At 34.7% G+C, this 13792-nt stretch overlaps 1 protein-coding gene across 1 annotated transcript in view; it reads left to right on the forward strand.

Moving 5' to 3' along the window:
- SLIT2 (slit guidance ligand 2) overlaps positions 1-13792 on the forward strand; it is a 265416-nt gene that overhangs the window by 155406 nt on the left and 96218 nt on the right. Inside the window, 4 exon segments of the mRNA XM_050338763.1 lie at positions 5494-5565; positions 9473-9544; positions 12291-12427; positions 12430-12453. Coding sequence (XP_050194720.1) covers positions 5494-5565; positions 9473-9544; positions 12291-12427; positions 12430-12453 — 305 coding nt within the window.

Consider the following 13792-nt stretch of genomic DNA (forward strand, 5'->3'; position numbering starts at 1 on the left):
TTGAATGACTTGAAGAATAATACACTTTTAGTATAACTTCTCATCTGGGACTTGACAGAAATTAGGCTGCAAATTCTGGAAATATAATTCTGAAAGTTACTTCTAACTTGCTACTTTTTCAGGGAGATAAGTATTTACCAAGAAGTTAGATTCTTCAGAGAACACAGTGGCAGTCACTGTTTTTTAAAAACAAATAGAAATTATTATATAAAGGGCAAACTAAACACACATTTTTTTAATATACATGTTAATGATGGTTTCATAACCCTCCCTGGTGATATAGTACTCTTGCTGGATGTGAAAGATGTTTAAAATCTTCCCAACCTGAGGAATTTTACTTAAATTTAAGATGGTAAAAGAAATGCATTAGATGCCCAGATTGTTAGTTTGGATGGGATGTTTTTTGAATCTGGTTAGAAGGAAGAAAAATAGCTGGGTTACAAACAAATGTAAAGAACCACTGAATGAACAATAATGCTATGCTCTCTTTTTGAGTAGATTTTGGCATTATGACTTTTCCATTTCAGGTGTATAAAATTTTCTAAGATACCAGTTTTCTCTTCCTCTGTGTAATCAATACTTGGCAGAGGATGGAAAGGAATATACCAACATCATGGCAGAATTGTGATGCTAAATATATGCAATTTCAAATAATATCAAAAATAGCAAGGAACATTTTCATCATATCTCCTTCAAGGATCTGCTGCTCTGTTTTTCTTGTCACGCTCTAGGCCTTACTTTTGATTACTCTTTTCTTTGTGTTCGTTTGGTGCCATTTTTCCCAGCAAGAGGGGAGACTGTAGCTGTCACACCAGGGATAAAGGCTGCAGGGCAATGTAGTGGCTTCACAGATTAAATTGCCTGGGAAAATGAAGAATTAGTGAAGAGAGAGACAGTCACCAGCATCAAATCGAAGTCCTTTCCATTATACTAACCTTTGTCCAAAACCTTGATTGATACTACTTGGTGTTGCCCCAATGCCTCTTTTATGCTGACTGTGAAAGATTTAAAACTGACATTGCCACTAAAGACATAAATGGCTTTTGTGTTAATCTTTGTTGGGAATGATTGGGCTTTTTTTTAAGTTCAATTATTAGCAGTTGAAAAAGAGAGTCCTGCTGAAGATTTTCTAGTTACTGATTTCATCTCAGATCATGCACAAAATTCCACTGTGCCTGGAAGTATATTTATCTACTTACCTGTACAAGTGCTGATCCGAATGCATTGCTTGTCTAAGACATGCTTTAATAATTTAGAATTTGATATTTCTCATGCTTGCTCTTACTGGGACTCTCAATTGGACTGCTAGTCTGTTCAGCCACCTGCATTTCAGGTATACATCAAGAAGGGTTTTCACAGGATATTACTGAAATATGCTCTGTGTATGCTTAAGATTTTTATTAAAATCAAAAATAGCTCTGAAAGCATGAAGAAAAGAATAGGTACACTTTTCTAGTACCTCCTAAAGCTCTTTTTACCAAACAGGTCGGTGACCCTGTGGCCTTTGTGAAAAAAAAACTTAGTAAGCAACAAAATTAACTACATTAGTAAAGTAAAGAGAAAGTAGAAAAAAAAACACTTGACTTCTAAATGAAAGATTAATCACAATAAATAGTAATAGTCATGGGAAACAAGCAGTTCTTTGAAGTTTGATAAATACTTGGAATAAATTCTTGCATGATTTTGTTACATCTTTTTCAACTAATTCCTCTGAAATTATTGATTCATCTTGAAATGGAGAAGTAAGAAATAAGAAACAGAAGTCAGTTCTGTTGCAAAAATACAAAGAGATATTAAAAAGGAAGAGTGACTGTTTCGAAAAATTGCTTTGTTGTGATAAATATTGTGCACACAAGGAAAAACTTTACGGATGTGAAATCCAGCATACAGTATGCTAAAACTTTTTCCAAATATTTTCTAGGAAGAAAGCTATTGCAGGGCTCTAGAAAGGCTTCTCACTTTTTCTGTTGACTTCTTAAACAGAGTTTATCATTAAGTTGATACACAAGGAGAACGTAATAATTTCTGAACAAAGGAGAAGAAGGTAAAGCTGAAGAGTACCTCTCTAGCACGGGACTACAAAGTGTCCTCAAGCTGTGAAGAACAGGAGAGTAAAGCAGACAGATTGTTTGAAATTGTCCCGATTTTCAACAGTCTCTAAGAATGAGTAAATTCTCTGTTAAGAATCAGATGACAGGTTTTTTCTGTATGAGAGTAGTAGTTTTTAAATATATGCAACAATTTCTCTTAGTCATTAAATGTGATTCTTGTGGGATAACAAAATTTATTTTAAGATATTTATTTATCATTATCTGGTAGACAACATATGCTAAAAGGGCAGAAAATATAAGTTAGCAACATGTTTCTACAATGCAAGATGTATCAAGAGCAGTAAATGAAACACATTTTAAACTTAGTTGAATGCTTTTTATTTAGTTCTTCCTAGTTCTTATTGCTGAGCTCAGATACACATTAACATTTTAAGTAGCGGTAGATTAGTGAGTACATTAAATACCCAGGTAATGCTGCAGATATGGGTGCAGAATCCAATTAATTCTCTGCGATGATGGAAACATTTTGAGTGTGACAGTAGTTTTGTGTTTTATGAGCTTCATGGGAATGGCAATGCTGGAGCTGCTTTGTGAGGTTTGGAAGCAGAAAGGAACAGCATCTTTATGAAACTATGGAGAGATCCCACATAGAAAAGACAGAGAATGGAGATGGGGCAGGCAGGAAGATGAATAAGAAAGACTGAAGAGAGGGGAATAATGAGAATGCACTGGAGTTGCTGGTCCATGTCTGATCAGCTTCTGTTCTCAGAACGTTCTAATGATTTGAAAAGAAGAAAAGCAGTTCTTAGGGGAAAAAAAAACTTTCTAAAATGGTGTTAGGGTTATTGGTATACTCAATAAGTTAGTGATGGTATTGTAGATTTTTAGGTGTGGTTTTAAAAGTTATTATGCTTAAAATAAATTATAAAACATAACTTAAAATTAGAGGAATGTGTACCTTTTTATTCTAGTATTCTTGCTTATGTGTTAAGTCATAGCACTCACATAGGTTGTTGTCAGGAACCAGATTTATCAACAAAAAATTCCGACTGCTTCAGTATATCTGCTAGAGTGACACTACAAGTTATTGTTATGCTTGTTTGAAATATTGTCTAACTTTCTGTTTGGGTCATATATGCAGTAGATATTCTTACCTTTATCTTTACTTCTACCCTAAATTACTATTCAAGCCAGGAACACAGTCTTCAAAGTCATATCTCTTTCATAACTAAAAAAAAAATCTCACACCAATTGTTCTTCATGCTGTGTGTCTAATCATTTTATATCATGGTTGTAACTGATGGAAGATAATCTAAAACATAAAGACAATAGTAGCTTTCAAAGACAGTAATTTTTAAAACTAAGAAACATTTCTCCTCTCCCAGCTCCAGAATTCCCTTCCCCAGACAAAAAACAACTCATTAGTTCAGAACAAACACGGTAATCTTTCGGTAAGAAGGTTTAAATAGAAACAACTCACCCTTCACTAAGGTAGTGATCATGGTGACTCATTAAAGGAAGAAGTTCAAAAGTTTTCGAGTGTACCAAAAGTGCTACCAGGCTAGCAGAAGAAATCTGCCTTTTAGTTTGTGTAGGACAAGATTTGCTGAAGTGCTTTCTCTGCTGTTAAAAGATTTTCCTTTGTGTACAATATGGATGATTTAGAAGAAGCTGTGTCAGCACTGATTTATACATTGACAACTAAGGATAATAAGATGTGGGCAAACATACAGCTCACCCTTTTACAGATTAACCTGCAGACTGCATTAGGCAAATTTGGTGGCATTAAAAGATTTTTCCAATTTGTCTGGAAACAATTTCTCTTTTGTATTGTGTCAAGGGTAACATTTCATGCCATTGTACTAATTTAAATAGCTTTGATAAATTGTTCAAGGGGTTAGAGAATTGTACTCTGTATATATTTTATCTCTTTAAAATAAAAAGGCTATTAGCTTAATTGTTAAATGAAATTCATTAGTAAAAATTGAAGGCTTAAATATTCCAACACTGCAGCACTGGTGCTGTAACATTGCACCAAAATGATTAAAGATCATATTCAAGAACTAATAGTTTGCATTTAGCTTTCAATACACAGACACAGAGGCACTGTTACAGTTATGACAATATTTTAACCCTATGTAGTAGTAATTCAGATGAAAAGTATTGATGAAACTAGAATAACTTTATGGAAGTGGGTACATTACATTCAGCAGTGGATGTGATGATTTATTAATAAAGTAAAATGTTATCATAGATTCAGAAGAATCACAGAAAATGCTTTAGTAAAAGTGTCATTAGCCCTGCTAGCTTATATATAATTGAAGATAGAAGGGCAGAGTTCATTTGTATTTTGTTCATTTTCTTACTATTGTTCACACACATTTACTTGTATATATTATTTGACACTGACAAGCTACCAGCTTGGAGAAGTTGTTTAAAGTGAGGTTTTATCATCTTTGCTTTGCAAATCATGCCCTGAAATACATAAGACATTACAGTATTTATAGGAAAAGCTTTTATCAGTAGAGAAAGTGTGATTTTGTATTTGCATGGTTTTTAATTTAGGCAGATATTTTTAATTGAGCTGTATGTGCTGTAAAAATGTTTTGAATTGAAAAGGTAATAATATTCTTCAGAGAAACAAATCTAAATTTTTCATAACTTAATGCTTAAGGATTAATAATGTATGGAGTGGGTTACTGAGTTTTATGTCTAGATTTCAAATACTCCATTACAACATACTATCTGCATATAATTGCAGTATGTAGAAAACCGTATGCTGAAGGTTACAGCAGAAACACCACTTTCATTTGGAGCAGAATTAAAGTAGATAAGTAAACAAATCTGTAAACCTTAGACACTGTTATTTCTACATACAGACATATTCTAGAAGGTGATTATTCTAAATCCCCCCGCACACCCGGGGGTAACACCTCCCACCCTGTCTTACATGCAGGGAGACCCCTAAAAGTGGTGTCTTTCCCCAGTCCCTGCCACGGTGGGAGGAATTAACATGCAGCTGGGCTGCTCTGATAAATGGATTCTGTTAGGTCACCGAGGGGATGCGTGTGACATTAAGTGATTTACCGTCCTTTACCTTAATGAAATTGTTTCAGCAAGATGATGCTGAGAGCTTTTAATGGATAGCTTTTCTTGATGTAATGAAATTGCATTCCTTTGGCATTTAATATAAGGTGCAGTTATTATTTACTGGAGCTTTCCCAGCGCTGCTGTTTTGCGCAGACAGTTGAGAACAAAAAGGGATTTCTGTGGCAGCGTGCAGGCCAGCGCGCTGTGCGACAGCCTCGAGCGGACGGGAGGGATGGCCGGAGCCTTTCCATTTGCTTGGCCTTGCTCTGCCGGCCCTTCGGGAGGCTTCCCTTGCACCTCGCCTCGCCAGCACGCCTCTCCCTTACAAATGCCTTTCTAATCTGTTTAACAGGCAACTGGATTACAACCAGATCAGCTGTATTGAAGATGGGGCATTTAGGGCTCTGCGTGACCTGGAAGTGCTGTAAGTATTCCTTGTATCTCTTACTTGTAGCAAGAGCTCAGTGTCTGGGGAGTACTAATGTAGAAGCTTATCTGCGAGCTGCAGCCTGGTGTCAGGTTGGTCTGGTGAAAAGATGTCTTAAAATAATCCACTGTGATGTGCTATAAAATGGTAAAAAGATGTGGAGAGGCAAAGATACGCCTTTACACTGCAAGACAGCCATTAAACATAATTATTAAAAAAAAAAGCCATTGGCAGATACTGTAAGAAAATAATATATTTCATCTTAAAAGGGGGGAAGGCAGCAGTATTAATGAACCCAATTAATTTTGTAAATTATCCATCGTTGTTGATGTGATGAACATTTTCAGAATTGCTTTTGTTATATATTCTGACATCAATCTGATCTTTCAGACTCTGTTTAAGGAACAATATGCTATGTATATTTGACAAACTGAATGTTTTCAAAGAGGCGTTTTCAATCAAGCACTACTGCTGTATGCCAAGATATTTAGCATGTGCATGTTAATAGCTCTTTTTAAAAACACTTTAAGTTTTATGTGCATAAATACATATGTATGTTTAGCAAAATACCTTCTTTGTGTGTCACAGAAGGTTATTTTTACAATATTCCTTTCCATACTTTTTCACACATTCTCAAAGTGGTCATCAGTGAGGTTAAAGGTAACAAAATTATCATCAGTGACCCCTCATCTGACAATATCAATGTAATGAGCAAATTAGCTCTGTTCCCTAAGAATCTGAGGCACAGGACACATTCCTGAAATATTTGCTCTGTCAATCAAAATGACACATTTTTTCTGGATTTTCTATGTTAAGAGAAGTAAAAGAACTTGTGTATCAGTGAGTTACTTCATGTTAATTTAAATCACACTCAGTTAATCACAACTGGAGGAGGGTGAGGGTGCAGATTTTGTTGTGTCTGGGGTTTTGCTTTTTATAAAAATTATTCTGAAGTAAAGAAGCTTCCCTGGCAGGAGATAGTGTCTGCATGTTCAAGAAACTAAAGAGTTTGTAAGCAGCTGGTGGTAAAGTTTTTTAATACTAAGCACTAGTTGGTCTTACTTTCAAGTGAATGAAACTGGCAGCAATATTGAATTATCTTTTTTTCTTTGCAGTCATAGAATAACAAGCCTATTGTTAACTCTCTGGTATAAAGCCATGTAAAACCTACTCTAGGTTCAATACTGCATCTGATTTTTAAGTCGATGAATTGTTGGTGTCTGTCAGTAAACCTGATGTTCTCTGAGATTTTTGTCTTTGGAATACATGTATATGACAGAATAATTTTTCCACTGACAGCTTAATCTGGTTATTATATGTTGTTTGCTTTGTTTGTTTTTTTAATGCAAGCTTTTCTTTACAAGTGCAATTGTTTAATGTTTTTAAAAAAATCAAATGTTTTCTGCATTTTTTAGTGCTTGCAATTTTAGTGTTCTTAGTGTTCTGAAAAGGTCATCCTTGCTAGTTGAGGTTAGTGGCAACATTTTTAAATTGATTTCAATGAGTGCAAAAGAGGAAAAAACCCTCTAAAATAAAAATCTGCTGGAAATTAGGTGGTTAGAATTTTGTGAATGAATATACATAGTATGTAACCATTGTTCAAATATATAACTCAATTTTCGCTATCTTAAGTTATAGTATGCAATAAGAAATTATGTGAAAATTCAGGTTTTTTTTTAAAAAGTTGAAGTAGATATTTCTAATTCAGCTTCCTTTCCAATATGGCTTAAAGAATGAAAGATGTGTAGATCAGACTATACTGTATATGCACTGAGTAGCAAATACGACTGTGCATGTTGTTTTCATTTGGAGTTAATTATTCTATCTAAGCACAGGAAGTGTATATTACTTCAAACTTCAAGTATGAGGTAAAGCTTTTAAATAGGTTTTAATCCTGTTTAGTGACAGTTTGAAATGCTTACCAATGTAACAGGTCTTAAATACTGGTTATATAACTGTAGAACTTTGGAGGCAGTTAGTGTTAAAGATGCAAAATAACCTGAAAGACAAAAGCAATTAGAGATGTAATCATCACTGTGAATTTCTGTGAAGTTTCAGTGAAAATCTGCTGTATTTGGGAAACAGATTATGGGGACAATATATATTGCTGTCATGTTAAAAAAAATTAAAGTCTAAGAAATGGAAAAAAGTAATCACAATCTTTGCTATAAGTAACATGTAAAACAGGTAAAAGTGGTGAGCCAACTTTTTTTAATTATTATAATCTCTGTAATGAAATCCAACATTTTTATCATTAGATAGAAACAGTCATAAAAGGTTTTTAATTCCTTATGTATCCCTTACATCTACTCCTACATCTAATTTTTCTTTCCCTTGCAAAAATAAACTAATAACTCAAATATACAAAATGCCAAGGCAAACATCAAACAGTTCAAACTGAAAATAAAACATTTGCAGATGCACCTTTTCTTAACTTCTATGGAAATATGGACTGATTTCCCTTCGTTGAAAAGACAAGATTTTAAAATCTTATAAGGAATTATGCAGGAAGATCTGTGGAAGCTGTCATTTACCATGTGGGCACTGAAAGAAAATTCTACCAAGGTTTACTGACTGTCATTAATTCATTAAGACACCTTTTGTGGAGGTCCCTCTTGGCTGTTTTTTGTTGTTTCATTTTTGTTAAGTTTTGAAAAAGGGCAAAATCCTTCTTTTTTTTTTTTTTTTTCTTTTTTTATTTTTATTTTTCCTCTCTCTGTTTATGGAGCCCCAAGAACACACAGGGGAGATCCCTTAGGCTCAGCAAAGAAAAGATTTAGGACATGGAATGAGTAAGCACACAAAGGTGAAATGCAGCACATTGCACCAGTAATTGATTGCTTGGTTAATGTGGTGGTATATAGCCTGATCCTGTTCAAGGTGCTATGAATTTACCTTTCTGTGTTTCAAAATCAGAAAGTACTTCAAAATTTATTCAAAATAAGCACAAATTACACTTTGTGTTTTAAAAAATCCAAACCAAAACAAAACAAAAGGAAGAAGAAAAATACTTTCTGCTTCAAAAGAAAAAAAATCTTTTTTCAGTGGAAATTATTATTTATTACTGTTGTGGCTATAAAGATTTCATTCTCCATTCTGCTCAAATGAGTAATCTCTAAGTCAAAACTGTACATTCGATCCGTTGCTTCCTTGTTCTGGAGTTAAGCTTGTTTGTGTTTTATTTGCAACTTAAAGACAATATTTTACTGCAAGTTCATTCATAAAGTTTCCAAATCTTTACAAACTACACATACCAAGTATGAGGGTTCTGAGCAAGCCAATAACAGGCTAAGGTTTATTTCTAGTTCCTATCTCAAGTTCCCAACAACTTCTCCTAAATTTAAGTTACTGAGTTGTTAAAGTATTATATAATTCCTCACTCCTTCCATCATATAGCAGAAACTCCCCTATTGTTCACGTAGGTCTGGACCATCTATAGCAACTTATTCCATATAAAACCTAATTGCAGCTCAGAGTTAATATTTTCCTAAAGTTCTTGGAAAAAAATATTCAGATCTTGTAACATCTGTCAAAAAATAGACTCTTAGAAGCTAGAAAGAGAATTGGAGTGCTAGAACCAAGACATGTTCTCTAAAGGCTCTTTTTTACGTCAGGATGTCAAGGTTAGCTTGAATGCCATAGATGTTCTCAACATTGGTGGAATTTTCAGAGAATCATAGGCTACTGGGACCTCAAATTACTTAGGTTTATTAATGGTAAAACCATAATATTTTACTAGGAAATCAACGGGGAGGAAAAATGTAGCTAAAAGTGTGAGGTTTTTTTCCTGATATCCATCCCTAAAACCAATACACCATAACTTTCATTAGTTATACCTTTTTTAAAAGTGTAGTAAGTGTGACATAACTGTAGTATGTTACCATGATTCTTCTTGACTTTGCAGCACTCTCAACAATAACAACATCACTCGGCTGTCCGTGGCAAGTTTCAACCATATGCCCAAACTCAGAACATTGTGAGTAGTCCTACTGAAACTGGCTGCTATTTCTATCATTCCAGTATATATTTTTACCTCTACCAAGTTTTGTCAGGTGTCTAAAAATACATGTATGGGCAAAGCAAGCATAAACTCAATTGAAAAGTATTAATGTAACATGAGGTTGATGAGTGTGAAATCTGTGTGTCTATGGAAGCTGATTCTGAGAGGAAAACCTAACAAGCTCTACTTGGGGCTCAGGAGATAAAGGAGTACTTGCATCCTTTTCCATCAACTCTTTTAGAATGTGAGATGAATAAGTCTATGAAAATGGGGTTTTGGCCTCTTCCCAAATGGGTGGGAAGCACTTTCCGTAGTGCTGTATTCAGTTACAGAAAAGCTTCACCGTCTAACCAAAAAAAACATGAGGGCAGGGGGAATTCTCTTTTACATGTTACAGCTATATAGAGAAATAAATTGACGTTTTTTGAAAGTCAAAAATTTGTTTTACTTTGAGCTATTGAACGGGTCACATTTCATTTAGGAACATGGGAGAATCTTTGATTGACTGTCAGATGTGATAAATGGGAAATCTTTATGCTTTTATTACTGTACTGCTAGCAGACCTAATTAAACTAAACTGGCTCGCCGACATTCTTTGTAACATAAAATTATAGCATCATCCGGTTGTGCTATTATAATTAAAGTTGTGTCAGCATTTACAATAAGGTCCCCATTTTTAGAGGTTATGACTTTCAAAGAGGAACACTTTGGTCTTCTAAAACAAAGCACAGTGAAAAGAGTGTATATGCAAGTGATAGGGGTTGGGATTATTTTTCTGTATGTTTATACTGACTGCGAATAAACGTATGTTATGTTGAGTGGCAAAACCAGAAAATATCAAGGTTTAGCCCTGAGACTCACTTTCAAACAGATTTTCCAGTGAAACAGGAATTAAAAATGAATGGGATGCTTCCATCAAGGTCAAGAGAAGCTGTTACTGTTAAAGAACTACTTTTACAAAAGGTCTGTCTAGCTTCTTTTACTCATGTTGGGTTGCACAGCTGTTTTGAAATCAGTAGGGATATTCACCTGAGTTAACATATTGTTTGTAACTGAAGAAACTTCATACAAGTGAGTAGCTCTGTGGATTTCATAACAAAATTGTAACTATTCTTGCTTGGACAAACACAAAAGCACTTAAATAGTGCTGACCATGGGCTTTTGGTGGCCTCAGCTAGATTTTGATAATAGAACTTCATTCTTTCAGGTCTGAGTCTTGAAAAAAATCATGTCTGTACTTCTTTCAAACCTTCAGATACAATTTGAAGTATTGTCCTGTATTAAAATGCATTTTTTCTGAACCACAAAATATAGTGAATCAAATTAGCAGTATTTATATTTTCTTTGGTTGGGATATATCAACTTCTGAAAATATATTTTTGAAACAAATTAAACTAGGGACAGATTATCACTGGGATAAAAACGTTTGCAGTCAGAATATGCTTGTATAACTGTATTGATTTCAGTGGCATTAGTTCTGATTTGCAATGGTGTTCTTGCTTACAGCTGGCCACAGATTGTACTGAATGACTGTGCTGTATCGTGAGCTATATTTGCAAAGCACTCACCCAAAAATTATTACAGGAAAATATATTGCCTTTAATTTGTACTCATTTATGGGAGGGGGAAATTGTTAGCTAATATTTTTGTTTATGTTGGTTACACATTTCAGTTTGCTTTGCAGATTTATTTTGCAATGGATTAATTAAACTCCTTGTCTACATTCTGAATGTCTTGCACTTCCTTTCCAGTTATTTAATTAGGTCTGAGCACATCAGCTAAAAAGGACCAAAGTGGCATTACTCTGTTATGGATGATTCTGAATACCAATTTGATTTATAGCTCTGGACATCCTTTTCTGTAGTTTGAGAAAATGTGAGAGCCAGAGAAGAGTAATTTACCTAATTTAATGAATACATTTGTCTGATATTTTATCAATGGCAAAGTGCTTTTTGCCACTTGGCAAGGAGCCATAGTCTTGTGTCAGACTGCTGCAACAGAGAGACAACTTCCTTAATTCCATCATTTGCTTCCATTTGGTCTTTTAATTTCAGGCATTGCTTAGAAAATGCATCTCTAGTAGCCAAAAACAGCTAATCCCACCTTCTGTGGTTAAACAAAAAGAGAGGAAATCAGAAAAGAGATGTGAAAGAAGGTGGTTTATATTGAGTTATTACTTTATCTTGTTCACCAGAAAATGAGTATGACCTGTTACAGGGATCTTTCAGGCTGTTTCTATAGAGACTAATAATGGCCCAGCTTACAGATTTATCTAATTGAAAACCAAATCTTTTATTAACTCCTTTTTCTGACAGTGTATTATCACCACAGGGCAATTTTCTTGAGACATTTTTGTCTTATTCACTATTTGTACAGGTCTGGGCTAAAGAGTCCCACAGCAGCTTTCAAGCTCTTGTATATTTACTTCTTTCTTTTAGACAAGAGACAGGCAACTACAGATAAGTTAATTTATTAGGAAACATTCTTTTTTCTTTCAATTAATTAGACCACAACCAAAAAGTAATTTTCCTACTTGTATAGTTTTCTGTATTGTCTTGTAACTCCCAGACTTTCAATGAAAGATGTAAAAAATCAATTCCTCATTAACAGCTGTATTAATAAATTGGCATAGTTGCTTGCTGGAGGGAGGGCTGGGCAAATTGGCTACTCTTCTGTTTGTTCTTCCTAATTTAAAGGTATTGGCATGTCTCTTTCCACGCAGTCGTCTCCACTCCAACAACCTGTACTGTGACTGCCACCTGGCCTGGCTGTCTGACTGGCTGCGGCAGCGGCCACGGGTCGGGCTCTACACCCAGTGCATGGGACCGTCCCACCTCCGGGGACACAACGTGGCCGAGGTCCAAAAAGGGAGTTTGTCTGCAGTGGTAAGGGAAACAGATTTACTCATCCAGTCCTGTTTTGAAAAACACCTACCAGCTGCTCAGTGGTGATTGCTAGCGCTGCATGTTGACTTTCCTTAGCTTTTGAGTAATCCGAGGATTAATGTTTATTAAAAAAAAACCCTAATAACGATCAGTATTTGTATTATGTGTGGGGGTGCTTCTGTCTTTAAAAATTGTGTGTAAATGCTGGATTCACATAGATTGTATAGCCTTCTAAAAGTATAATTATGGGGGAGAGATGCAGCAAATTAAATAAAAACTGCACTTATTGAGAACATAAAGCCTTTAGTAATAAGGCCTTATTGTTTTTTAAAAACTTTACAGATTGATGCTTTTTCTTGTTGTTATTTTCTGCCATTTAAATACTATTTTGAATCCCTGAGTAACTTTTTGAATTTTATTAGTATGCTTTAATGCATCAGGTTATTTTTGGTATAAAATAATGAAATTACTAACAGTTCATTACTAATCACGTTTTCTCTATTCAATTTTTTTCCTTTATTCATATCTTCTAGATGAGGAAGAAGGCAAGTTTATCTTTCTTATTTAAATATTTTTAGACTCAGACCGAAAATCTTCTGTAAACTTTGTCTACTGTTCAAGTTTTCTCAAGAACATTAAAAACCACCTGCAATATTGCTATCTGCCTTTTCAGTGGTTCATAAGAGTTTCTTCTACTGGCTGATTTTCTGCAAAGCCCCAGAAGCCTGTTGCCAAATATCCCGAAATTTGCACAGATCTATGCTTTTGCAAGTTTATGGAGAGCAAAGTGTTCTGTCCTTTTTAAACAGTCTCTGACATCAAAGTGTAAGGCACTGCCATCTTCACGTGGCAAATGCTAGCAGTGTTCTTGCCACTAATTCTGCCTGTATGTACATTTAAAAGGCATCCTAACAAGATAATTTCATGTATCTTATTTGTAAATGTTATGGCTGCAGAGCTGAGTGGCATGAATGGTGTCATAACTTGGTCGTTATAATGATTATTAGGAAGGGAAATAACCATGTTTTCTGCCTAGATCAATGTATTTGTATTTAATAAAGGTAAATGAAACATTTCCTCTCTGTAACTATAAAACAAGCAGTGTGTTATCGGTTTTGGCAGCTGTTTGTACTTTTGTAACATGTATATGTGAAATCAAATTATTATATTGTAAAATTACATGTCATAGAATCATAGAATGGTTTGACTTGGAAGCAACCTGAAAGATCATCTATTTCAAGCTCCCCTTCCATGAGCAGGGACACCTTCCACCAAATTAGATTGCTTAAAGCCCCATCCAACCTGACTTCAACAGACTAATCTTTTCAGCAATTTAAAA

This window comes from Myiozetetes cayanensis, unplaced genomic scaffold (genome assembly GCF_022539395.1).
Source record: "Myiozetetes cayanensis isolate MyiCay16 unplaced genomic scaffold, myiCay2020 scf7, whole genome shotgun sequence".
Taxonomy (NCBI): Eukaryota; Metazoa; Chordata; class Aves; order Passeriformes; family Tyrannidae; genus Myiozetetes; species Myiozetetes cayanensis.